A 26,991-nucleotide genomic window follows, 5' to 3' on the forward strand; every position below is an offset into this window, starting at 1 on the left:
TGGGTAATCTAGCTAGACGTTTATTGATTTTATTTTTTCAAAAAATGAACTTTTTATTTTGTTGATCTTTTGTATTTTTTTAGTCTCTCACTTGTTTCTGCTCTGACAGTTATGATTTCTTTTTTTTCTACTAATTTTGGGTTTTGTTTGTTTTTGCTTTTCTAGTTCCTTGAGGTACATCATTAGGTTGTTTATTTGAAATCTTTCTGCTTTTTTGAAAGAGGTGGTTATTACTATGAACTTCCCTCTTAGCACTGCTTTTGCATTATCCCATAGGCCTGTGCTTCATTTGTTTCAAGACATTAAAAACTTTTCTTTTTAATTTATTTACTGACCCAGTGATCATTCAGGAGCATGTTGTTTAACTTACACGTGTTTGTACAGTTTCCAGAGTGTCTCTTGTTACTAATTTCTAGTTTTACTTCATTGTGGTCTGAGAAGATACTTGATATGTTTCCAGTTTTTAAAAATTTGTTGAGACTTATTTTGTAGCCTAGCATATTGCCATTTGTGGAGAATGTTTCATGTGCTGATGAGAAGAATGTGTATTCTGCAGCTGTTGGATAAAATGTTTTGTAAATTCCTGTTATGTCCATTTGTTCCAAAGTGTGGCTTAAATCCAATGTTTCTTTGTTAATATTCTGTCTAGATGATCTTTTGAATGCTGAGAGTAGGGTTTTGAAGGCCCCAACTATTATTGCATTACATTCCATCTCTCTCTTTAGATCTAATAATGTTTGCTTTATATATCTGGGTACTCCAGGGTTGGGTGCATGTATATTTAGAGTTGTTGTATTTTTTTCTGAATTGATCACTTTGTCTTCATATAATGACCTTCTTTGTCTCTTTTTTTTTCTTTTTTTTTTTTTTGAGACGGAGTTTCGCTCTCGTTACCCAGGCTGGAGTGCAATGGCGCGATCTCGGCTCACCGCAACCTCCGCCTCCTGGGTTCAGGCAATTCTCCTACCTCAGCCTCCTGAGTAGCTGGGATTACAGGAACGTGCCACCATGCCCAGCTAATTTTTTGTATTTTTAGTAGAGATGGGGTTTCACTATGTTGACCAGGATGGTCTTGATCTCTTGACCTCGTGATCCACCCGCTTCGGCCTCCCAAAGTGCTGGGATTACAGGCGTGAGCCACTGCGCCCGGCCTCTTTGTCTCTTTTTATAGATTTTGACTTAAAATCTGCTTTATCTGATACAAGTATAGCTTCCTGCTTGCTTTGGTTTCTATCTGCATAGAATGTCTTTTTCTATCTCTTCACTTGTAGGCTACATATGTTTTGGCAAATGAAGTGAGTTTTTTGGAGGCAGCATATGTTTAGGTTGCGTTTTCGTATCCATTCAGCCAATCTATATATTTTACATGGGAGAATTTAATTTTTTTATATTTAAGGTTATTATTGATAGGTGAGGACTTACTCCTGTCATTTTGTTAATTATATTCTGATTATTTTGTATAGCTTTTTCTCATTTCTTCTTATTTTATTGTTTGTCATTTCTGTTTGTTAATTTTCTGTAGTGGAAACGTTTGAATCCTTTCTTTTTCTCTTTTGTGTTTCTGCTCTACCAGTGAGATTTTTTACTTTGATGTGTTTACATGATGGTAGGTATTGTCTTTTTGCTTCCAAATATAGGGCTCCCTTAAGGCTGGTCTGGTGGTGATGAATTTTTTCAGTTTTTGCTTATCTGAGAAATAGATTTTTTGTCCTTCAGTTTTGAAGGATGGCTTTGCTAGGTATAGAATTCTTGGCTAGCAGTTTTTTTTCCTTTTAGCATTTTGAATATATAATTCCATCCTTTCCTTGCCTAAGGTTTCTGCTGAGAAATCCATTAGTCTGATGTGGATTCCCTTATATGTAACTTGATGCTCTTCTCTTGCTGTTTTTAGGATTCTCCCTTTGTCCCTGACTTTTGGTAGTTTGACTATAATATGCCTCAGAAAATATCTTTGTGGGTTGATTATATTGGGGATCTTTGAGCTTCCTGTATCTGGATGTCTTTATCTCTTGTAAGATTTGGGAATTTTTAAGCTATTATTTTATTAAATAGGTTTTCTGTGTCTTTGTCCACCTCTTTTCTTTCTGAAACTCCCCAAATAAAAAAAGTGTGGTCACTTTATGGTGTCCCATTATAGCCACACAAGCTTTCTTTATTGTTTTTAATTTTTTTCTCTTCTTCTTTTTTAAAGTCTGACTAGATTTTTTCAAAAGACCTGTCTTCAAGGTCAGAAATTCCTTCTTCTACTTGATCTAGTCTATTGTTTAAGCTCTCAGGTGTATTTTTAATTTCATTTATTGAATTCTTTAATTCCAGGGTTTCTGTTTCATTCCTTTTTATGATACCTATCTCTGTTGAATTTCTCATCCAGATCATGAATTGTTTTTGATTTATTCGTGTTCTTTATCTGTGTTTTCTTGTATCTCATTGGGTTTATTTAATATAATTATTTTGAAATCTTTTTCAGACATTTTATAAATTTCCTTTTTGTTGAGATTTGTTACTAGAGAATTATTTTTCATGTTTCCTGTGTTCTTACATTACTATCTGTGCATCTGATTTAATAGTCATTTTTTCCAATTTTACAAAAAATTCTTTTTTCTTTTTTCTTTTTCTTTTTTCTTTTTGAGACAGTCTCGCTCTGTTGCCCAGGCTGGAATGCAGTGGTGTGATTTTGGCTCACTGCAACCTCTGCCTCCTGAGTTCAAGCTATTCTCCTGCCTCATCCTCCCAAGTAGCTGGGACTCTAGGCATATGCCACCATATCTGGTGAATTTTTGTATTTTTAGTAGAAGTGGGGTTTTGCCATGTTGGGCAGGCTGGTCTGGAACTCCTGACCTCAAGTGATCTCACCTTGGCCTCCCAAAGTGCTAAGATTACAGGCATGAGCCACCATGCCTGGCTAATTTTATGAAAAATTCTTTATAGAGACAGGGTTCACTGTGTCACCCAGGCTGGAGTGCAGTTGCATGATCATGGCTCACTGCACCCTTGACTTCCATGCTCAAGCAATATTTCCACATCAACCTACTGAGTAGCTGGAACTAAAGGTACACACTAGAGTGCCTGGTGCCTGGCTAATTTTTTTTTTTTTTTTTCCTGAAACATGGTCTTACCATGTTGCTTAGGCTAGTCTCAAACTCCTGGGTTCAAGTAATCCTCCTGCCTTGACTCCTAAAGTGTGTTTTGTTATTTTCATTTCTTTTATTTCTTTCTTTTGCAAAAAATGACATTGGTATTTTGATAGGGGTTGCATTGAATTTGTAGATTGCTTGGGCAATATGTTCATTTTAATGATATAAATTCTTCTGATCCAGAAGCATGGTATGGCTTTCAGTTTATTTGGGTCTCTTCAATTTCTTTCATCAGTGTTTTGTAGTTTTTTTGTAGATATTTTTCACTTTCTTGATTAAATTTATTCCTAGATGTTCTTTGTTGGTAGCTATTATGAATGGGATGGCTTTCTTGATTTCTTTTCTACTGTTTAATTGTTGGTGTGTAGAAACACTACTGATTTTTGTATGTTGATTTTGTATCCTGCAACTTTACTGAATTTGCATATCAATTCTAAGAGTGTTTTGGTGCCACTTTTAGGTTTGTTTGTTTGTTTTTTAAAATATATAAGATCTTGCTGTCTGCAAACAGGAACAATTTGACTTCCTTCTTTCCAGTTTGGATGCCCTTTATTTCTTTCACATGCCAAATTACTCGGGCTGGAACTTTCTCTATGTATTTTTTTTTTTTTTAAACAGAAACGAGATCAAATAATTTATAATTTTAGCATTTCAGATTTTTCATTTTATATTATAGCATGAAGAAATTTCCCATTTACCAAAGTATTAAGAATATGATGTTTAGCCAGGTGTAGTGGCTCACATCTGCAATCCCAGCACTTTGGGAGGCCAAGATGAGCGGATCACTTGAGGTCAGGAGTTTGAGACCATTCTAGCCAATATGGTGAAACCCCATCTCTACTAAAAACACAAAAATTAGCTGGGTATGGAGGTTGCAGTGAGCGGAGATTGCACCATTACACTCCAGCCTGGTGGACAAGAGTGAAACTTAATTTCAAAAAAAAACCCAAAAACAAAAAAAGAATATGATGATGTTTAATTATCTGCAGAGTGTTTTTTTTTTTAACTCATAGAACTACATTACACACACACACACACACACACACACACACATTTTGAGACAGAGTCTTGCTTTGTTGCCCAGTCTGGAGTGCAGTGACGCGATCTTGGCTCACTGCAACCTCTGCCTCCTGGGTTCAAGCAATTCCCTTGCCTCAGCCTCCTGAGTAGCTGAGATTACAGGCATGTGCCACCACATTCAGCTAATTTTTTTGTGTTACTGTTTTTTTTCCAATGAACTTTCACGTTGTACCAGTCCAATAATTTTTGTTTTTTTAGTAGAGACAGGGTTTCACCATGTTGGTCAGGCTGCTCTCAATCTTCTGACCTTGAGACCCATCTGCCTCGGCCTCTTAAAGTGCAGGGATTACAGGCTTGAGCCACCACGCCCAGCCTAACTACATTCTATTTTTATCTGACCACTCTTTTGTTGTTGGACACTGAGATTCTGGATTTTTTGCTTTTGCTGTTAAATTAGGGTCATTAATTCTCTTTTGAAAATTGAGGTCTAATTTTTAGGCAATGAAGTGCACAGATCTTAAGAATATAGCTCAGTGAACTTTTACATGTGTATTCACTGGTATAATTTTTTCTTACTATTTTGAACAAACGAAAGCCTCTAAAACTAGAAGAATTCTACTTCAGTGACCTTTAATTTTTATTGCAAAGTCCTTGGGAGGAAGTGTTTCAAAAGATTTGTGAAATGCTGTTTTTTAGTTTATAACTTCTATGTTTGTATTTACCTCAGAAAGTCTTTTAATTTTCCCTTTTTTTTTTATTTTTATTTAAGACAATCTCGCTCTGTTGCCCAGGCTGGAGTGCAGTGGTGTGATCTTGGCTTATTGCAACCTCTGCCTCTGGGTTCAGGCAATTCTCATGCCTCAGCCTCCCAGATAACTGGGACTACAGGCAGACACTACCATGCCCAGCTAATTTTTGAATTTTTAGTAGAGATGGGGTTTCACCGTGTTAGCCAGGCTGGTCTCGAACTCTTGACTTCAGGTGATCCACCTGCCTTGGCCACCCAGAGTGCTGGGATTACAGGTGTGAGCCACCGTACTCAGCCAGGAAGTCTTTTAATTTTTTTTTTTAAGGCAGAGTTTTGCTCTTGTTGCCCAGGCTGGAGTACAGTGGTGCGATCTTGGCTCACTGCAACCTCTGCCTCCTAGGTTCAAGTGATTCTCCTGCCTCACCCTCCTGAGTAGCTGGGATTACAGGCATGTGCCACCATGCCCAGTTAATTTTGTATTTTTAGTAGAAACTGGGTTTCTCTATGTTGGTTAGGCTGGTCTCAAACTCCTGACCTCAGGTGATCTGCCCACCTCGGCTTCCCAAAGTGCTGGAATTACAGGCGTGAGCCACTGCACCTGGACCGTCTTTTAATTTTAAATGAAGCTTAAGTATAAATTTAAAGGAAAAGGTATGTTCTGGTAGATATAAAGAAGCAATAGTTAAGAAAAAGCTACTTTATTTAAGATTTTAAATGGTTAAGGGACAATTTTCTTTAATCTTATAATAATTATGTATAATTTACAATTTTAATGGCTCACAATTCTTGGGCTTTGTGCCTTTCATAAAGAATCTTAGGTCTGTGAGCAAACCTTAATAATAAACTGTTAGGTTATTGTTACCTGTATTCTGAATTTTTCATTAGATATGGTGTTATACCATTGGAATATCATGTTGTCAGAATTCTAGTGAAAAAATAAAGAACAAGATGAAAAGTGTTTAGAACAGGAGCAATATATGAGATTTTTACTTTCACTAAGAGTTTTGTAAGATTTGTAAATTAAATGTGAATTTTTTTCTATTTCACCGTATATAAGCGTTATCAATATATTCAGCAATTATACCATAATTACCTTATGATAAGTTTTAAAGGAACACATTACCTATTTTCAAACAAATTTATTTTAAAAAATATATATTGTTAGTGTAAATTAAATGAAGCTGTTTCTTAATTGTTTTTATAGAATGGTAGAAGAATATCATGACTTATACACATTACAAAGAGAAAGGATGGAGAATGACATGAAACAGTTAATGGCAGAAAGAGATATCTGGAGCTCAGCCACATATGAATTGGCCCTAAAGGTTGGTTCATCTGGATTTACAACTCAGACTTCTTTTTTTTTGGCTAAAGATTCATTCTACAGTTTTAAAATTCATTTTGTTTTTTTTGAAAGAGTCTTTCAACTCACTCTATTGCCTACAATGGAGTGCAGTGGTGCGATCTTTGCTTACTGCAACCTCTGGCTCTTGGGTTCAAGCAGTTCTCCTGCCTCAGCCTCCTGCGTAGCTGGGATCATAGGCATGAGCAACCATGCCAGGCCAATTTTGCAATTTTCAATAATCTAGACAAAAACTAAAAAAAAAATGAGGATGTATATTTATTGATATATAATGTAGCTTTTGTGGGCCTTGAAAAGGAAAAGTTAAATTTCTTCTTTTTATTCTTGTCTGTGTTGGGTGCCTAGCTATTATGCAATTAAGGGGTCTTTTTTTAAAAAAAACAACAACAGAATCTATGAACTATGAACAAATGTTCTTTTTCTGTTGTTTGGGAACTTGTTAAAATTTTTCAACATTAATTTATACTAATTATAAAGTAGGAAATGTGGTTTTTATCTTTTCACATGTGACCATATTTGGATCACTGGATATCACACTTTGATTCTTTTTTAAAAACAAAAAACAAAAAACAGGGTTTCACTTTGTTGCCCAGGCTGGAGTGCAGTGGTTCAGTCACAGCTCACTGCAGCCTCGACCTCCTGGGCTCAAGCAGTTCTTCCACCTCCGCCTCCTGAATAGCTGGGACTACAGGTATGCACCACCATGCCTGGCTAATTTTTTATTTTTTGCAGAGATGGGATTTCTCTATGTTGCCCAGGCTAGTCCTGAACTCCTAGGCTTAAATTGTCCTCCTGCCTCAACCTCTCAAAGTGCTGGGATTACATGCACAAGCTGCTGTGCCTGACCCACTCTCTGATTCTGTTACCTTGGTACACAAGATGACAAATGAATTGAAATACAGTACCCTGTGGACCGTTGTAGTAATACTTTAGGGAAATAGCAAAGTCACACAATATTCTATATTTCTAAAATGTTTACTTGTTGGTTGCCTATTTTGACAACTGGGACTTTTAGGTATGGTGATTTTTGACCCTCACAAGATTAAAAAATTGGTTCAGTTGAATTGACTCACCGGTCCACTGGTGGCAGGTCACAGGTTTCTCCATGGAGGTGTACTGCATAAATACATCTGTGTTAGAGCTCTGTATTAACCCTGCCACATATAGTAGTTTGTCAGTTATTTGGAAGAAAATATAGAAGACATCCTTGTCAAGTGTCCTAAAGCTAGAAAGAAAGTTAATACACTGGATGGTGGAATCAAGACTTGCTTATTTAGGAAAGTTCATTTACTTAGCAGAGGTAATTATTAGAAATCTAGAGCATTCAAGATAGTGGGGACATGCTAGAGGCATTTCCATTCGAGAGAGGAGAAAGGATTTCTGCTATCACTGGAGGCCCTAATTCAGTAATAACATGCAACTAAAATAAAGAGATATAACTGCTTATAGGAAGCAGCAAAATCTTTTAAATGTTTTTTCCTACTGATTTCTTTGGCAAAAATCCCCAGTACATTGTTGAATAGAAGTGGTAAAAGCGAATATTCCTGTTTTCAGTTTTACGGGGAAGACATTCTGCTTTCACCATTAAGTACAATATTTACTGTGGGCTTTTATACATACCCTTTATCAGGTTGTGGAAGTTCCCTTCAATTTTTCATTTGTTTAGAGTTTAATCATAAACAGGTGATGTATTTAGTGAATTATTTTTTCTATGTCAATGGAGATTACTACATCTTGAATTCCTTTTACTTTATTAACACATTACATTGTTTTTAACACTTTATTGAAGTACAACTGATATACAGAAAAAAATCCATACGTTTAACATATTCAATTTGACATTGAACTTTTACATACACTCACGATACCCTCATGGCAATCAAGGTAATAAACATATCCATATTAACTGTTTTTATTAATTAGTTAATTAATTAATTATAAATTTTATTTTAGATTCAGGGGTACATGTGCAGGATTGCTGCATGGATATATTGTGTAAATCATAAGGTTTGGGCTTCCAGTGAACCCGTCACCCAAATAGTGAACATTGTATTCAATAGGTAAATTCTCAACTGTTGGTCCTTTCCTACCCTCCCCACTTTTGGAGTCACCAGTGTATTATTTTCAGCCTTGTGTCCATGTATATCCATTGTTTAGTTCCCACTTACAAGTGAGAACGTGTAGGATATGATTTTCTGTTTCTGAGTTTTTTTCACTTAAGATAATGGCCTCCAGCTCCATCCATGTTGCTGCAAAGCACATAGTTTCATTTTCTTTTATGGCTGCATAATATTCCACATTTTCTTTATCCAGTTAATCACTGATGGACACTTCAATTGATTCCATGACTTTGCTGTTGTAAATAGTGCTGTGATAAACATGAGTGCAGGTGTCTTTTTGATTCAGTGATTTCTTTTCCTTTGGGTATATAACCAGTAGTGGGATTGCTGGGTCAAATGGTAGTTCCATTTTTAGTTCTTTGAGAAATCTCCATACTGTTTTCCATAGGGTTGAACTGATTTACATTCCCACCAACAGTACATAAGTGTTCCCTTTTTTCTGCATCCTCATCAACATCTGTTATTTTTTTACTTTTTGATAACAGCTATTCTGACTTGTGTGAGATAGTATCTCATTATTGTCAAAAGCACTGTTATTTCCTGATAATGCAATTACATATCTAGCAAAGATAAATTTAAATATTATTTGAATTAATTAGCCTTTAATAAGGTTACTTAAGATATACAAAAATATTTAAAAAATTTTTAACAAACATTAAAAAAATGCTATTTTCTACCCAGAAAAAAATAAATTTAAACATTATTTGAGTTAATTAGCCTTTACTAAGGTTGATGAATACAAGATAAATACAAAAAACCCCAGCCTATAACCTATATGCCAATAATGAGCATTAGAAATGCAAAGAGGGAATAAATGTAATAAGAAAGCCAAAGACCTATATGTTGAAAACTCTAAAACTATACTAAAGAACTTAAAAGAAAACTAAAAGGGGAGCCATATAGCATATCACTGGTTGAGAACAATAATCAAGATTGTATAGATGTCAGTTCTCTCCAAATTAATCTTTATATTTAATATATACCGTTAAAAATCTCAATAACTTATTTTTAGGAATTTGGCAAGTTGATTATAAAACTCATTTGGAAGAATCTGAATATGAGAATAATAAAACATTTAAAAAGAAAATTAATAAAAATAACTTGTACTTTTAGACATCAAAATGTACTATAAAGTCAAAGTAACCGAGAATATGTTACTTGCATTAGAATAGATAAATATAGTAGAACAGAATAGAAAGGTTAGAAATGGACTCATCTGTATATGGGATATTCAAATTGGGTTGGCACAATTGATTATTCAATTGTTAAAAAATTTAGATCTTGGCTGGGCATGATGGCTTATGTCTACAATCTCAGCACTTTGGGAGGCCAAGGCAGGTGGATCACTTGAGGTCAGGAGCTCGAGACCAGCCTGACCAACATGGTGAAACCCCGTCTCTACTACAAATATGAAAATTAGCTGGGCACGTTGGTGGGTGTCTGTAATCCCAGCTACTCAGGAGGCTGAGGCATGAGAATCACTTGAACTGAGGAGATGGAGGTTGCAGTGAGCCGAGATCACGCCATTGCACTCCAGCCTTGGCAACAGAGTGAGACTTCATCTAAAAAAAAAAAAAAAAAAAAACTAAAAAGTAAATCCCAAAAGATAATAATTAAATGTTAAAAACAATGTAACTATAAATATATTAGAAGAAATTACATGAGAATTTTAAAAAATAGCTTTAGTGACATATAATTCACCAATGAAAGTGTACAATTATATGTTTTTTAGCATGTTCACAGAACTATGAAACCATCACCACAACCAATCTGAAAACTTCTTCATCACCCTCAAAAGAAACTCCATGCATTTTAGCAGTCGATTCTCATTACCCCCAACCCATTCACCTTAGGTGATCATTAATATACTGTTTATTTTCTCCAGGGTACATGTAATAATTTAATGCATTCATATAATTTGTAAAGATCAAATATGTGTACTTAGGATAGCCATCATCTAAAATATTTGTATTTTCTTTATGGTAGATACATTTGATTTGGTCTTTTCTAGCTATTTTAGAATGTGCAATAGATTGTTGTAAACTATAGTCAGTCTACCTATCTATCTAACGCTAGGAATTATTTCTTCTGTCAAATTGTATACCTGTACCCATTAATCAACCTCTCTTTATCTTCCCTCTCTCTTATCCTTTCTGGCTTCTGGTAACCATAAATCTACTCTTTATCTTCATTTGATCCACTCTTTTAGCTCACATACATGGGTACTTGGAATATTTGTCTTTCTGTGACTTGGCTTATTTCATCCAACAAAATGACCTCTGATTTCATCCATGTTGCTGCAAATGACAGGATTTTATTCTTTTTCAATGGCTGAGTAATATTCCATTGGGTTTATATACTGTGTTTTCATTATTCATTCATTTGTTGAGCACTTAGGTTGATTCCATATTTTGGCTATTGTGAATAGTGCTGGTATCTTTTTGATATATTAATTTTCTTTCCTTGGGATATATACTCAGTAGTGGAATTAATTGCTGGATGATACAGTAGTTCTGTTTTTAGTTTTTTGAGGAATTTCCATAATGTTCTCCACAGTGGCTATACTAATTTACATTCCCACCAACAGTGTACAAGTGGAGACAAAAGTGACTCCATGTTGAATGCCAATGTGCCATGTTGACTTTTGATTAGCCCCAGTCAAGTGAAGGCCTCCTGATTTCTATTTACTTTCCTCAGTGTAAGAACAAAGCAACCTTGATGTTATCACACAAATTATAAGGCTATGATGCTTATAGCATTCTTGCCTATTCTGGAGGGTTGCTTTTGTGTTGCACAAAGCAAGCATACCCTTTCTATATGGTATATAAGACTGAGGTCTGGGGAGTAACAGTGCAGAGATTTACCTGTCCTCTGGCTACCCAAGACCATGCTTCTGTCAGTTTCCCTAGAAAAACAACCTTTACCCACAAACTGGATTTATCTGCCTTGGTTTTTAGTTTCTCAGCTCCTTCAGCATTTGGAGGCTTCCTTTCTCCACACCTTTGCCAGCATCTGTGTTGCCTGTTTTTGGATACAATCCATTTTAACTGGGATGAGATGATATCTCATTGTAGTTTTGATTTGCATTTCTTTGATGATTAGTGATGTTGAGCATTTTTTTCACATACCTGTTGGCCATTTGTATGTCTTCTTTGGAGAAATGTCTATTCAGATCTTTTGCCCATTTTAAAATCAGATTACCGCCCCCCTTTTTTTTTGCTATTGAGTTGTTTGAGCTTTTTATATATTCTGATTGTAACTCCCTTGTCAGGTGGGTAGTTTGCAAATATTTTCTCTATCTCCTTGGGTTTTCTCTTCACTTTGTTGATTGTTTCCTTTACTGTGCAGAAGATTTGTAGCTTGATGTAATCGCTTTTTCTTTCTTTTTGCTTTGGTTGCCTGTGTTTTTGAGGTCTTACACAGAAAATCTTTGACCAGACTAATATCTTAGACTGTTTCCCCAATGTTTTCTTCAAAGAGTTTTAGTTTCAGGTCTTAGATTTAAGTCTTTAATCCATTTTGATTTGATTTTTGTATATGGTGAGAAATAGGGGGTCTAGTTTTATTCTTCTACCTTTATTTACCCAGTTTTCTCAGCATCATTTATTAAAGAGACTATATCTTCCCCATTGTATGTTCTTGGCGCCTTTGTCAAAGATGGTCAGCTATAAATGCATGAATTTATATCCAGGTTCTATATTCTGTTGCATTGGTCTAATGTGATGTCTGCTTTTATGCCATTACCATGCTGATTTGTTTACTATGGCTTTGTAGTGAATTTTGAAGTTAGGTAGTGTGATGCCTCCTGCTTTGTTCTTTTTGCATATGATTGCTTTGGTTATTTGAGGTCTTTTGTGGTTCCATATAAATTTTAAGATTTAAAAAAAATCTGTGAAGAATGCCATTAGTATTTTAAGAGGCCTTGCACTGAATCTGTAAATGTCTTTGGGTAGTATTGGCATTTAACAATATTAGCTCTTCCAATCCATGAGCATGGAATATATTCCATTTTTTATTTCTATTGTTTTAATCAGAGTTTTATAGTGTTCATTATATAGATCTTTTACTTCTTTGGCTAAATTTAGATATTTTATATTATTTATGGCTATTTTAAATAGAACTGCTTTTGTGATTTCATCTTCAGATTGTTTGCAATTGGTACATATAAATCCTACTGATTTTTGTGTGTTAATTTTGTATCCTTGTAATTATTGAATTTGTTTTTCAGTTCTAACAGTTTTTTTGGTGGAGTCTTTAGTATTTTTTAAAGTATAAGATTATGTCTTTTATGAATGAGGCTAATTTGATTTCTTTATTTTCAATTTGAATGACTGTTATTTCTTCCTCTTGCCTAATTGCTCTGTCCAGGACTTCCAGGAATAAAAGTGGTGAAAATGGGCATCCTTGTCTTGTTCTAGATCTTAGAGGAAAGGCCTTTATTTTTCCTCATTCAGTACAACTATAGGTTGGCCATATATGGCTTTCTTTTATTTTGAGGTATGCTTCTTCTATACTAAATTTGATGAGGGTTTTTATCATAAAGGGATGTTCAGTGTTATCAAGTACTTTTTCAACTTCTATTGAAATGATGCTATGGTTCTTGTTCTTGGTTCTGTTAATGTGATGTATCACAGTTATTGATGTGCACATGTTGAACCTTCCTCGTTTCCCTGAGATGAATTCCACTTGATCGTTGTGAATGATCTTTTTTAACATGTTGTTGAATTTGGTTTGCTTATATTTTGTTGAGGATTTTTACATCTATGTTCATCCATGATATTGACCTGTAGTTTTATTTTTTTGTTGTGTTCTTGTCTGGTTTTGATATCAGGATAATGCTGGCTTCATAGAATGAGTTTGGAAATACTCCTTCCTATTCAAATTTTTTGAAGAGTTTATGTTGAATTGATATTAGTTCTTCTTCAAATATTTGGCAGAATTCAACTATGAAGCCATTAAGTCCCGGAATTTTCTTTGATGGGAGACTTTTTGTTACGGCTTTGATCTCATTGCTCATTATTGGTTTATTGAGGTTTTCCATTTCTTCATGGTTCAGTTGGAATATATATATATTTTTGAAACAGGCTCATTCTGTCCCCCAGGTTGCAGTGCAGTGGCACAATCTTGGCTCACTGGAACCTCTGTTTCCCAGGTTCAAGCAGTTCTTGTGTCTCAGTCTCCTGAGTTGCTGGGACTACAGGTGCCCCCTGCCACACCCGATGAATTTTTATATTTTTAGCAGAGATAGGGTTTCACCATGTTGGCCAGGCTGGTCTTGAACTCCTCACCTTAACTGATCTGCCTGCCCCAGCCTCCCAAAGTGCTGGCATTACAGGCATGAGCCACCATGCCCAGCCCTAGGTTTTCCAATTTGTTTGTTTATAGTTGTTTATAAGTCTCTAATGTTTCTTTGTATTCCTGTGGTCTCAGTTGTTACATCTCCTTTTTCATTTCTTGTTTTATTTATTTGGGTGTTCTTCCGCCTCCCTCCCTTCTTCCCTTCCTCCTTCCCTACCCACTTCCCTTTTATTCCCTCCCCTCTCTTCCCTTCCTCTCCTCTTTCCTTCTTTTGACAGAGTCTTGCTCTGTCACCCAGGCTGTAGTACAGTGAGGTGGTGAGATCTCAGCTCACTGCAACCTCTGCCTCCTGGGTTCAAGTGATGCTTGTGCCTCAGTCTCCTGAGTAGCTAAGATTACAGGTGTGCACCACCATGCCTGGCTAATTTTTGTATTTTTAGTAGAGATGGGGTTTCACCATGTTGGCCAGGCTGGTCTTAAACTCCTGGCCTCAGGTGATCAACCCACCCCAGCCTGCCAAAGTGCTGGGATTACAGGTGTCAGCCACCATGCCTGGCCCTTTATTTATTTATTTTTATTTAGTCTAGCTAAAGCTTTATTGATTTTGCTTATCTTTTCAAAAAACCAACTTTTTGCCCAGGTGCAGTGGTTCACGCCTGTAATCTTAGCACTTTGGGAGGCCAGGGTGGGTGGACCACATGAGGTCAGAAGTTTAAGACCAGCCTGGCCAACATGGTGAAACCCCGTCTGTACTAAAAATACAAAAAAATTAGCCAGGTGTGGTGGTGGGAACCTGTAATCCTGGCTACTTGGGAGGCTGAGGCAGGAGAATTGTTTGAACCCTGGAGGCCTATTAGGTCCAGTGTGTAATTTAACTCCAGATTTTTTTGTTGATTTTTTATCTGTCCATTACTGAAAGGATATTAAAATCCCCTATTATTATTGTATTACATTTTGTCTCTCCCTTTTTTTTTTTTCACGTTGAGACAAAGTCTCGCTCCATTGCCCAGGTTGGAGTGCAGTGGTGCAATGTTGTCTCATTGCCACTTTTGCCTCCCGAGTTCAAACAATTCTCCTGCTTCAGCCTCCCAAGTAGCTGGGATTACAGGTACCCACCACCACGCCTGGCTAATTTTTGTATTTTCAGTAGAGATGGGATTTCACCATATTGGCCAAGCTGGTCTTGAACTCCTGACCTTAAGTGATCCACCCATCTCAGCCTCCCAAAGTGCTAGGATTACAGGCGTGAGCCACCGTGCCTGGCCATCTCTCCTTTTATATCTATTAATGTTTGCTTTATATACTTTGGAGCTCCAGTATTGGATGTATATTTATAATTGTTCTATCTTCTTGCTAAATTGAATCCTTTATAATTATATAGTAACCTTTTTTTTTTTAGTCTTTGATTTGTAATCTAATTTATCTAAGTACAGCTACACCTGCTCTTTTTTGGTTTCCAATTGCATGGAATATCTTTTTCTACCCATTAACTTTCAGTATATATGTGTTATTGTAGTTGAGTAGGTTTTATGTAGGCAGATATTGTTGAGTCTTCTTTTTTTTTTTATAAAGGAATATAAAGCTATTTATTAACCACTGTTCACCAGTATTTACAATAAAGTAAACATTCTGATTACTACAGAGTTTTTTTTCCTGGCTTTTGCTGAACCAGTAAAGCAAATAACTGAAAGATTGAGCCTACGTGTAAAGAATGAGTTGGGGCAAAGAAAAAACATGAGGACCAAGAGGTTAGATTACAAAAGGTTGTTCATACATTAATGGCAGAAGGTCCTAAACTGCCAACATCTCTAACCATCTGATTAGGTTTCTATGAGCCAAGTCTTAGATATTCCACGAATCATGACCTTTTAGTCAATGTAGGAAGACGGATTTCAACTTTTTGTTAAGAAATGACCTGCTAGCAAATTTTTTAATGTTCATTTAACTTAATTTTGTTTAGCTAATTAAAACATACTAGCATTTGTCTAGTTTCCTCATGGATGGGGATACCTTCTGTGATGGCAGTGATAAAACTTTTCCTTTTAGGAATTTTGCAAACAAAAAACTGCATTTATAGATATAGATGCTCTAAAATTATCTAATTTAAATTGTCCTATTAATTAGAATCACTTATTTCTATGTACTTGAAATGTATGGCTTAAGGAAAATTTTCAATTTAACTTGAAGTGGTTATTTCTTATTTTGCTTGGAATAACGGCATCTCAGAAACATGAGTTTACCTGTGATTTTTTGTTTTGGTGAATGTTTAAAAATTTAAAAAAAATTACATATGCATTTTATGTATACACACACATTAACATATAAAAAAACTTAGAATGGTCCTTAGGCTTATGAGAACACAAGTTTTGATTGAGTGATGACTATGGACATTTCCCCCAACATTTAGAAAAGCTATTCTTTAATGCAGAGGAATAATATAACCTAGTATCAAATGTTCTTTTCTGATAAAGGAGGCAACTACAGAAAGCTTTTATTTATTTGTTCAAAGTAACCAGTGCTAGGATGCAAAAAAAAACCCCAACAACTCTTCCAATGCTGCTTTCAAAACGAACATATCAAACTTAATTTTAATTAGGATATAGTTATTTCATTACACGAGTAAATAAAAAACCAAGACCTAAATTATATATATATATATATAAAACTCCCAACCTCAGGTGATCCCCCGCCTCGGCCTCCCAAAGTGCTGGGATTACAGGCGTGAGCCGCCGCCCCTGGCTGAGGATCTACTAAATTTTTAAAACAAACTTTGAGAGTGTGTTATATGTCAAACATTATGCCATGTACTGGTTGGTAAAGCAAAAACAATTGAGACAAAGTTCCTGCCCATAAAACGTTATGAGATTCAAATATCTCAGCAATTGAGAATGATGGGCCTTTCTAGACAAGTGAAATGTTAGTAGGAAGAAATGTTTAGATTAATCTTATTAATATAATTAACAATAATTACCATGATTAATATTATTGTAAAAAAGAAGCAGCTATTATTTATTCAGTTATTGCTATGTGTCAGATACTTTGCTAAGGGAATAATTAGCATAGTTCTTGCAGTAATCCCATGAAATAGTACTATCATTACCTACATTTTTCATGTGAGGACTCAGAGAAGTAATTTGCCTAAGCTCACATAGCTAATAAATGATGAACATAGCAAGTATGATTCCAGAGCCTGAACTGCCAATTACCATTCTATACCATCTTCAGAGACAAAAGATAAACAAAACTTAGGGCAGCCAGCTACAGGAGGAGATCCAGCGTAAGAGCATACCATGTAAAAAAAAGATTTGTGACATTGAAATAACTGGATTCACTATAAGGCAACTGCATGAAATGGTTCTTAATGCTGGACTTTTACAGATTAGCAGTAACGAGAATAGAAGAAGATCATTGTCTCATTTTCCTCTGAAATGGTCAGACCTCATCTAGGATACAGTGTTCCATTCTGATGCAGAATTTTTAATGGCACATCGACATATTCATAGGAAACAATCATGACAGTTAATACATAATGTAAGAAACAGATCTGAGCTAGATATGTTCAGTGGAGAAAAAGGAAGACAAGTGAGATTCCTCACACTAGATGTATTTCAACAGTAGAGCACTGACCCCTGATTTCTGTAGAATTCCTCGAATTGATGAGCTTTGTGTTAAATCATCCCTAGAGTCCCTTCTAACTGAAATGACAGCCAGAATGTCAGTTCCCTGAAAATAAGGACTTTATCTCCTTTGTTCATGGCTATGTTAACAGTGTCTAGAACAGTATTTCATTAAATGACTATGCAATTGATTTCTTATGTTAATGGTTCTCAAAGTATAGCCCAGAAACCCCCTGGGGGGGCGATCCATGAGACCCTTTCAGGAGCTTCATGAAATCAAAATTAGTTTCATTATAATACTAAAACATTGTTTGTCTTTTTCGTTCTCATTCTCTTATTAAGAGTATGCAGTGGATTTTTCTTTTCTTTTTTTAAAAATTTATTTATTATACTTTAAGTTCTGGGGTACATGTGCAGATCGTGTAGGTTTGTTATATAGGTATACACTTGTCGTGATGGTTTGCTGCATCCATTGCCCTGTCATCTACTTTAGGTATTTCTCTTAATGCTATCCCTCCCCAATCCCCTCACCCCCTGCTATTCCTCCTCTAGCCCCCGACCCTCCAGGCCCTGGTGTGTGATGTTCCCTTCCCTGTGTCTGTGTGTTCTCATTGTTCAACACCCAAGAGTATATAGTGGATTTTTCTAGCAGCTATGTGACATGGTATATTCTAACAGATTGAATGCAGAAGCACGTAAGAATCCAGCTCTGTTCTCCTAAGGCAAACATTAGATTTGTAAAAATGTAAAACAATAGCATTCTTTTTACTAATTTAACAAATTTTTTAAAAATGAAGATGCTGTTTATGTTAATAGGTAATGGGTTTATTAATGTTTATTTGTGAATTAACAAATATGTGTTTAAATAATTCTAGTTTAATTTCCAATGCAGTAAATATTAATAGATACTTTCCATATAAATAAAAGTACTTGAGAATATAAAGGGATCATGAGATCAATTTTTTTTGTATAAAGGGGTCTTGAGATCAGACTGTTGGAGAAGTTCTGCTATAAACTAAACTTCAGTTTTGTTTCAGTTCATTGGAAAATGTGAATTTGGGATTTGTATTAGTTAATGATTTAAACAAGAAATTTTAGTTGTGTTAATGATTCAATGAAAATTGATATATGAAATCACTGGAATAAATTATAGTGGTTTGCTAACGTTTTAGTTTCCTGATTATTGTACATTATTTTTATAGGTAATTGAAAGAAATAGAGTCATATTGGCTAAAAGACTTTACCTTAATGAAAAAGGCTGGAATAAATACACCAAGCATTTCATCATACTGCTGTCAAACAAGGTAAAGATCAATTATTCTCAGTTATGAGAAAAAAAAGATGTCAAAAGATGTCAAGCAGTGAGCATTGAGACTGTAAGATGTCTTTGTTAAATTTATTGATTTAAAAAATATAGTTTTATATTAATGCTTATTGTGTGCAGAATGAAAAAATCTAAGGGGAGGTGAATAAAGGCTCTCATTTCTTTATATTTGTCTTCTAATTAAAGCAATTTATCTAAGTTTAATAAAACAACAAAGTTATTCATACAATTATGATTCGATTGATTCACACGTAAAGTAAAAAGGTAAATATCTGTTTTTTTTGAAATAGTTGCATTATCAATTTTATAGAAATATTCAGTGAGCACATTTGATAGAAAAGGAGGGCATTTATCATGTTTCTACTGAGTCAAACCATTTATACTAGTTATTTCAATTAACTCTTCAGACAATTTTGTGAGATAGATATTAGGGTCTTTATTTTATGGATGATAAAAATTAAATCCAAATAGATTAGAAAACATTGCCCAAGGTAACACGGACAGCAATGGCTACAATTCATATTTGGTTCTGTTTGGCTTCTTGGTTTCTAATCTATCTAGCACACCACACTGCCCCTGTGAAAGTCCTATGGAAAAATTGGGTTCATGTTGCAAAGGAAAAGAAAAATCTTTATCTCTTAATACTTTATGTACCATGGAAAATTCATCACCAAATGAACTGTATAGTAGTGAAACTTCAATGTTTAAATCAATTTTCTGTGAATTTCTCTAGCATTACAATATTAATAATGGCCTGGTGTATGTTAATGGCTATTTGTTATGTAAATAAATGAATATCTTATTTGATTCTATGGATTTTAACTAGGACACTGAAGACCTGGCACTGTTGCAGAAGTTGACGCAAAAATGGAGAAACTTAGTGAATAAATTTAAACAAGAGGTAGAACAAATGGAAGAGTCTACAATGGGGACTTTGAAAATGGTTAAGGATGGGCTGATCAAATGGCAGGAGTTCTTCAAGTGAGTCACAAGACTCTTGTTTTTCTGATTATACTTATGTCTGATAACTCAGTCCAATTCTCTCTGTTCCTCTTTCTGTCATTTACCTTGTAATTACTCTTAACATTGATTTCGGAGAGCAGTCCCTGCAAAGGCACAATCCTGCTAACAACCTTGAATAGTCTTGTGGTTTCTAGTGCTGAGTATCTCTGTAGTCCATCCTGATCCCCCTGCTTAACTGCTGTTGTCCCCATTTGAGTCCAGCTCTTTTTCTTGTCTCTCTTTTTAAAATAAAGTCACTTTATGTCATTACTTTGGTAAACTTGAGTATTTGGATCCATCTGCAAATCATATGCAGAGAAGTAAAACCAATGTGATAGTTATAGAGAGATGGTTTTGATTGGATATCATACTTTGCAATGATTAGAGAAATCTGACAATGAAAGAGGCTGTTAATAAAGTAGTTAAGTTGAGGCCAGATGGCTAAATCACAGACAAGGTTAGTGAGAATCTATACTTTGGATGCCGTCTGGACTAGATGATTTCTTTTTCTTTTTCTTTTTTTTGAGGCAGAGTCTCATTCTGTTGCCCAAGCTGGAGTGCAGTGGCACAATCTTGGCTCACTGCTGCCTCCGCCTCTCGGGTTCAAGCAATTCTCCCGCCTCAGCCTCCCGAATAGCTGGGATTACAGACATGTGCCACCACACCCGACTAATTTTTGTATTTTTAGTAGAGATGGTATTTCACCGCGTTGGTCAGACTGGTCTTGAACTCCTGGCCTCAAGTGATCCACCCGCCTAGTCCTCCCAAAGTGCTGGGATTACAGGTGTGAGTCACCACGCCTGGCCTGGACTAGATGATTTCTAAGGTTTTTTTTTTTAAACTTTAAGATGCTTTGTCTGTTGAGGCCTGGACTAGATGATTTCTAAGAATTTTTTTTTTTTTTTCAACTTTGAGATACTTTGTCTGTTAAGTACCATTTCCATTTCAAATTGAGAATAATGGTTTCAGTTTTTTATACCCCCTAAAAGATTTCCCCATTAGTAGATTTGGAAGTTCTAGAAACTGAAGCTGGTACATCTCCAAGCTGGCTGTTCCTGCCATGTACCCATTTCTATTGTTTGTTGATTCTTAGGTGGGAGGGGAGCACAGGAGGTCACAGTTCTTGTCTCTTTCACTTCAGGAACTTATTTATCAATAGCTTTCACCTTCTGAGACTTTAGAGCCATTAAAGGAATTTTTTTTCCTACCAGAAGTTGGGATTCCTGGCTTAAATGTTGAGTCTTAATTACTACATAGGCTTTCTTTCTATTTATATATTGTGTTGACTGCTGCATTTCAACAGAAATTCTTCTGATGATGATCTGGTTTTTAATTCCCAAGACTCAAGAGACCACTCTTTAAAAAAAAAAAATCTGGTGGCCCATGGCCCTGTAACTTGTTTGCTCAGGTCTGAATAAAATCTGAATTTATATTTACAAATTTAATGATAAATACCTGTGGGGAGAGGGGCTGGACCTGGAAGGCATGCTTGAAAATTATTGAGGAGAGGAATCACCTCTGAGCCAGGAAGGGGAGCTGAAGCAGGGATTCAAGCCAGGACATTCCCGGGCAAGGGCGCGCCACGAATCTCAGAGCCGCTGCTTTGGCTGATGCAGCGGCTCACAGGGCAGCAGATTTTTACTGCCCACAGACCAGGAGATTCACAGGTGGTGAAGCTCCACGGGTTGCCAGCGCCGCTGGTTGGACTGGCGCGGCTGCTCTGCCTGCACCCGAGGCAGGGAGCAGCAGCCCCTTGTGCAGAGTGAGCGAGACCGGATCCCCTCTGGGCCAGCAAGGGGAGCTGAGGCAGGGACTCAACCCAAGAGTTTCCTGGGCAAAGAGGACACCTCCGGAAACACGGCTGAACAGGGGACGGTCCAGCTCTGTGGAGGAGGGGCGTCACCCACCGGGAAACACCCTGCAGTTCCCAGGACAATTTGCCCACAGCAGCTCAACGAAGCCTCTGCAGGCTGAGTGTGACTAGGCTGCCACCTTGTGGGCAGGGAAAACCATTGCAACAGTGGAAAATCATAACGCCCTAATTCCCTGGGACAGACCACCTAGGGGGAAGAAAAGGGGGTTTATGAGTTCAGCTACTACAGACTTAAAATTACCAAAATCAGAAAGACAGCAACTACAAAGTCGATAGGTGGATAAATCCACAAAGATGGGAAGAAACCAGCGCAAAAAGGATGAAAACACCCAAAACCAGAACACCTCTCCTCCTACAAGGGAGCACAACTCCTCACCAGCAAGGGAACAAGACTGGACGGAGAATGAGGATGATGAAATGACAGAATCAGCTTTCAGAAAGTGGATAATAAGAAACTTCCGTGAGCTAAAAGAACATGTTCTAACCCAATGCAAAGAAACTAAGAACCTTGAAAAAAGACTTGACGAAATGTTAACGAGAATGGACAACTTAGGAATATGAGCGAATTGATGGAGCTGAAAAACACAACACGAGAACTTCGTGAAGCATGCACAAGTTTCAACAGCCGAATTGACCAAGCAGAAGAAAGGATATCAGAGGTCGAAGATCAACTCAATGAAATAAAATGAGAAGGCAAGATTAGAGAAAACAGGGTAAAAAGGAATGAACAGAGTCAACAAGAAATATGGGACTATGTGAAAAGACCTAATCTACGTTTGATAGGTGTACCTGAATGTGACAAAGAGAATGCATCCAAGCTGGAAAACACTCTTCAGGATATTATCCAGGAAAACTTCCCCAACCTAGCAAGGCAGGCCAATATGCAAGTCCAGGAAATACAGAGAACACCACAAAGATATTCCTCTAGAAGAGCAACCCCAAGGCACATAATCGTCAGATTCGCCAGGGTTGAAATGAAGGAGAAAATACTAAGGGCAGCCAGAGAGAAAGGTCGGGTTACCCACAAAGGGAAGCCCATCAGACTTACAGCAGATCTCTCAGCAGAAACCCTATAGGCCAGAAGGGAGTGGGGACCGATATTCAACATCCTTAAAAAAAAGAACTTTCAACCCAGAATTTCATATCCAGCCAAACTAAGCTTCATAAGTGAAGGAAAAATAAAATCCTTTGAGAACAAGCAAGCACTCAGAGATTTCATCACCACCAGACCAGCTTTACAAGAGCTCCTGAAGGAGGCACTACACATAGAAAAAAACAACCAGTACCAGCCATTCCAAAAATGCACGAAATGGTAAAGAGCATCAACACAATGAAGAATCTGCATCAACCAATGGGAAAAACAGCCAGCTAGCATCAAAATGACAGGATCAAATTCACACATAACAATATTAACCCTAAATGTAAATGGACTAAATGCCCCAATCAAAAGACACAGATTGGCAAATTGGATAAAAAGCCAAAACCCATCAGTGTGCTGTATCCAGGAAACCCACCTCACAAGCAAGGATACAAAAAGGCTCAAAATAAAGGGATGGAGGAAGATTTACCAAGCAAATGGAGAACAAAAAAAAGCAGGAGTTGCAATTCTCATCTCTGATAAAATAGACTTTAAAGCAACAAAGATCAAAAGAGACAAAGAAGGACATTACATAATGGTAAAAGGATCAATGCAACAAGAAGAGCTAACGATCCTAAATATATATGCACCTAATACAGGAGCACCTAGATACATAAGGCAAGTTCTTAAAGACTTACAAAGAGACCTAGACTCCCACACAATAATAGTGGGAGACTTCAACACCCCATTGTCAATATTAGACAGATCAACGAGACAGAAAATTAACAAGGATATCCAGGACTTGAACTCAGACCTGGACCAAGCAAACCTAATAGACATTTGCAGAACTCTCTACCCCAAATCCACAGAATATACATTCTTCTCAGCACCACATCACACCTACTCTAAAATTGACCACATAATTGGAAGTAAATCACTCCTCAGCAAATGCAAAAGAACGGAAACCATAACAAACAGTCTCTCAGACCACAGTGCAATCAAGTTAGAACTCAGAATTCAGAAGCCAACCCAGAACCGCACAGCCTCATGGAAATTGAACAACTTTCTCCTGAATGTTGACTGGATAAACACTGAAATGAAGGCAGAAATAAAGATGTTCTTCGAAACCAACGAGAACGAAGACACCACATACCAGAATCTCTGGGACACATTTAAAGCAGTCTCTAGAGGAAAATATATAGCAATAGGTGCCCACATGAGAAGAAAGGAGAGATCTAAAATTGACACTCTATCGTCAAAATTGAAAGAGCTAGAGGAGTAAGATCAAAAAAACTCAAAACCTAGCAGAAGACAAGAAATAACTAAGATCAAAGCAGAATTGAAGGAGATAGAGACACGAAAAACCCTTCAAAAAATCAATAAATCCAGGAGCTGGTTTTTTGAAAAGATCAACAAAATAGACAGACCACTAGCCAGACTAATAAAAAAGAAAAGAGAGAATAACCAAATAGATGCAGTAAAAAATGATAAAGGGGATATCATCATAGATGCCAGAGAAATTCAAACCATCATCAGAGATTATTACAAACAACTCTATGCACATAAACTAGAAAACCTGGAAGAAATGGATAAATTCCTGGACAGTTGCCTCCTCCCAAGCCTAAACCAGGAAGAAGTCGAAACCCTGAATAGACCAATAACAAGGTCTGAAGTCAAGGCAGCAATTAAGAGCCTACCACCCAAAAAAAGCCCAGGTCCAGATGGGTTCACAGCCGAATTCTACCAGACATACAAAGAGGAACTGGTACCATTCCTACTGAAACTATTCCAAATAATCCAAAAAGAAGGAATCCTTCCCAAATCATTTTATGAGACCAACATCATCCTAATACCAAAACCCGGCAGAGACTCAACAAGAAAAGAAAATTACAGGCCAATATCCACGATGAACATAGATGCAAAAATCTTCAATAAAATACTGGCAAGCCGATTGCAACAGCACATCAAAAAGCTTATCCACCATGATCAAGTAGGATTCATCCCGGGGATGCAAGGCTGGTTCAATATACGCAAGTCTATAAATGTAATTCACCACATAAACAGAACCAAAGACAAAAACCACATGATTATCTCAATAGATGCAGAGAAGGCCTTCGACAAAATTCAACAGCCCTTTATACTAAAAACTCTCAATAAACTAGGTATCGACGGAACATACCTCAAAATAATAAAAGCTATTTATGACAACCCAACAGCCAATATCATACTGAATGGGCAAAAACTGGAAGCATTCCCTTTGAAATCGGGCACTAGACAAGGATGCCCTCTCTCACCACTCCTGTTCAATATAGTACTGGAAGTTCTAGCCAGAGCAATCAGACAAGAAAAAGAAATAAAGGGTATTCAATTAGGAAAGGAGGAAGTCAAATTGTCTCTATTTGCAGACGACATGATTGTATATCTAGAAGACCCTATCATCTCGGCCCAAAATCTCCTGAAACTGATAAGCAACTTCAGCAAAGTCTCAGGATACAAAATCAATGTGCAAAAATCACAAGCATTCCTATACACCAATAATAGACATAAAGAGAGCCAAATCAAGAACGAACTGCCATTCACAGTTGCTACAAAGAGAATAAAATACCTAGGAATACAACTAACAAGGAACGTAAAGGACCTCTTCAAGGAGAACTACAAACCACTGCTCAACGAAATAAGAGAGGACACAAACAGATGGAGAAACATTCCATGTTCATGGTTAGGAAGAATTAATATCGTGAAAATGGCCATACTGCCCAAAGTAATTTACAGATTCAACGCTATCCCCATCAAGCTACCAATGACCTTCTTCACAGAACTGGAAAAAACCACCTTAAACTTCATATGGAACCAAAAGAGAGCCCGCATAGCCAAGTCAATTCTAAGCAAACAGAACAAAGCGGGAGGCATCACGCTACCGGACTTCAAACTCTACTACAAGGCTACGGTAATCAAAACAGCATGGTACTGGTACCAAAACAGAGATATAGACCAATGGAACAGAACAGAGGCCTCGGAGGCGACACAACATATCTACAACCACCCGCTCTTTGACAAACCTGATAAAAACAAGCAATGGGGAAAGGATTCCCTGTTCAATAAGTGGTGTTGGGAAAACTGGCTAACCATATGCAGAAAGCAGAAACTCGACCCCTTCCTGACACCTTACACTAAAATTGACTCCAGATGGATTAAAGACTTAAACATAAGGCCTAACACCATAAAAACACTAGAAGGAAACCTAGGCAAAACCATTCAGGACATAGGCGTAGGCAAGGACTTCATGACCAAAACACCAAAAGCATTGGCAACAAAAGCCAAAATAGACAAATGGGACCTAATCAAACTCCACAGCTTCTGCACGGCAAAAGAAACAGTCAATAGAGTGAATCGGCAACCAACAGAATGGGAAAAAATTTTTGCAGCCTACCCATCTGACAAAGGGCTGATATCCAGAATTTACAACGAGCTAAAAAAGATTTACAAGAAAAAAACAAACAAGCCCATTCAAAAATGGGCGAAGGATATGAACAGATACTTTACAAAAGAAGACATACAAGAGGCCAACAAACATATGAAAAAATGCTCATCATCACTGGTCATTAGAGAAATGCAAATCAAAACTACATTGAGATACCATCTCACGCCAGTTAGAATGGCGATCATTAAAAAATCTGGAGAAAATAGATGCTGGAGAGGATGTGGAGAAATAGGAACACTTTTACACTGTTGGTGGGAGTGTAAATTAGTTCAACCACTGTGGAAAACAGTGTGGCGATTCCTCAAGGACCTAGAAATAGAAATTCCATTTGACCCAGCAATCCCATTACTGGGCATATATCCAAAGGATTGTAAATCATTCTACTATAAGGACACATGCACACGAATGTTCATTGCAGCACAGTTTACAATAGCAAAGACCTGGAACCAACCCAAATGCCCATCGATGATAGACTGGACAGGAAAAATGTGGCACATATACACCATGGAATATTATGCAGCCATTAAAAATGAGGAGTTCGCGTCCTTTGTAGGGACATGGATGAACCTGGAAACCATCATTCTCAGCAAACTGACACAAGAACACAAAACCAAACACCACATGTTCTCACTCATAGGAGGGTGTTGAACAAGGAGAACGCATGGACACAGGGAGGGGAGCACTATACACGGGGGTCTGTTGCGGGGGAGGGGGGGACAGCGGGGGGCGGGAGTTGGGGAGGGATAGCATGGGGAGAAATGCCAGATATGGGTGAGGGGGAGGGAGGCAGCAAATCACACTGCCATGAATGCACCTATGCAACAACTTTGCATGTTTTTCACATGTACCCCAAAACCTAAAATGCAATAAAAAAAAAAAAAAAGAAAATTATTGAGGAGAAATATATTAGTTGTTTAGTCTTTAGTGTGTGAA

At 36.9% G+C, this 26,991-nt stretch overlaps 1 protein-coding gene across 3 annotated transcripts in view; it reads left to right on the top strand.

Annotated features, from left to right (window-relative positions):
* AXDND1 (axonemal dynein light chain domain containing 1) overlaps positions 1 to 26,991 on the top strand; it is a 117,023-nt gene that overhangs the window by 24,513 nt on the left and 65,519 nt on the right. For all 3 annotated transcript variants that reach the window (XM_064370798.1, XM_064370797.1, XM_064370796.1), the window contains 3 exons: positions 6,107 to 6,227; positions 18,503 to 18,604; positions 19,451 to 19,605. In XM_064370798.1, coding sequence (XP_064226868.1) covers positions 6,107 to 6,227; positions 18,503 to 18,604; positions 19,451 to 19,605 — 378 coding nt within the window. The remainder of the gene's footprint in view (positions 1 to 6,106; positions 6,228 to 18,502; positions 18,605 to 19,450; positions 19,606 to 26,991) is intronic.

The sequence above is a fragment of the Aotus nancymaae genome, unplaced genomic scaffold, assembly GCF_030222135.1.
Source record: "Aotus nancymaae isolate 86718 unplaced genomic scaffold, 86718_ANA_hifiasm-v0.15.2.pri h1tg000108l, whole genome shotgun sequence".
Taxonomy (NCBI): domain Eukaryota; kingdom Metazoa; phylum Chordata; class Mammalia; order Primates; family Aotidae; genus Aotus; species Aotus nancymaae.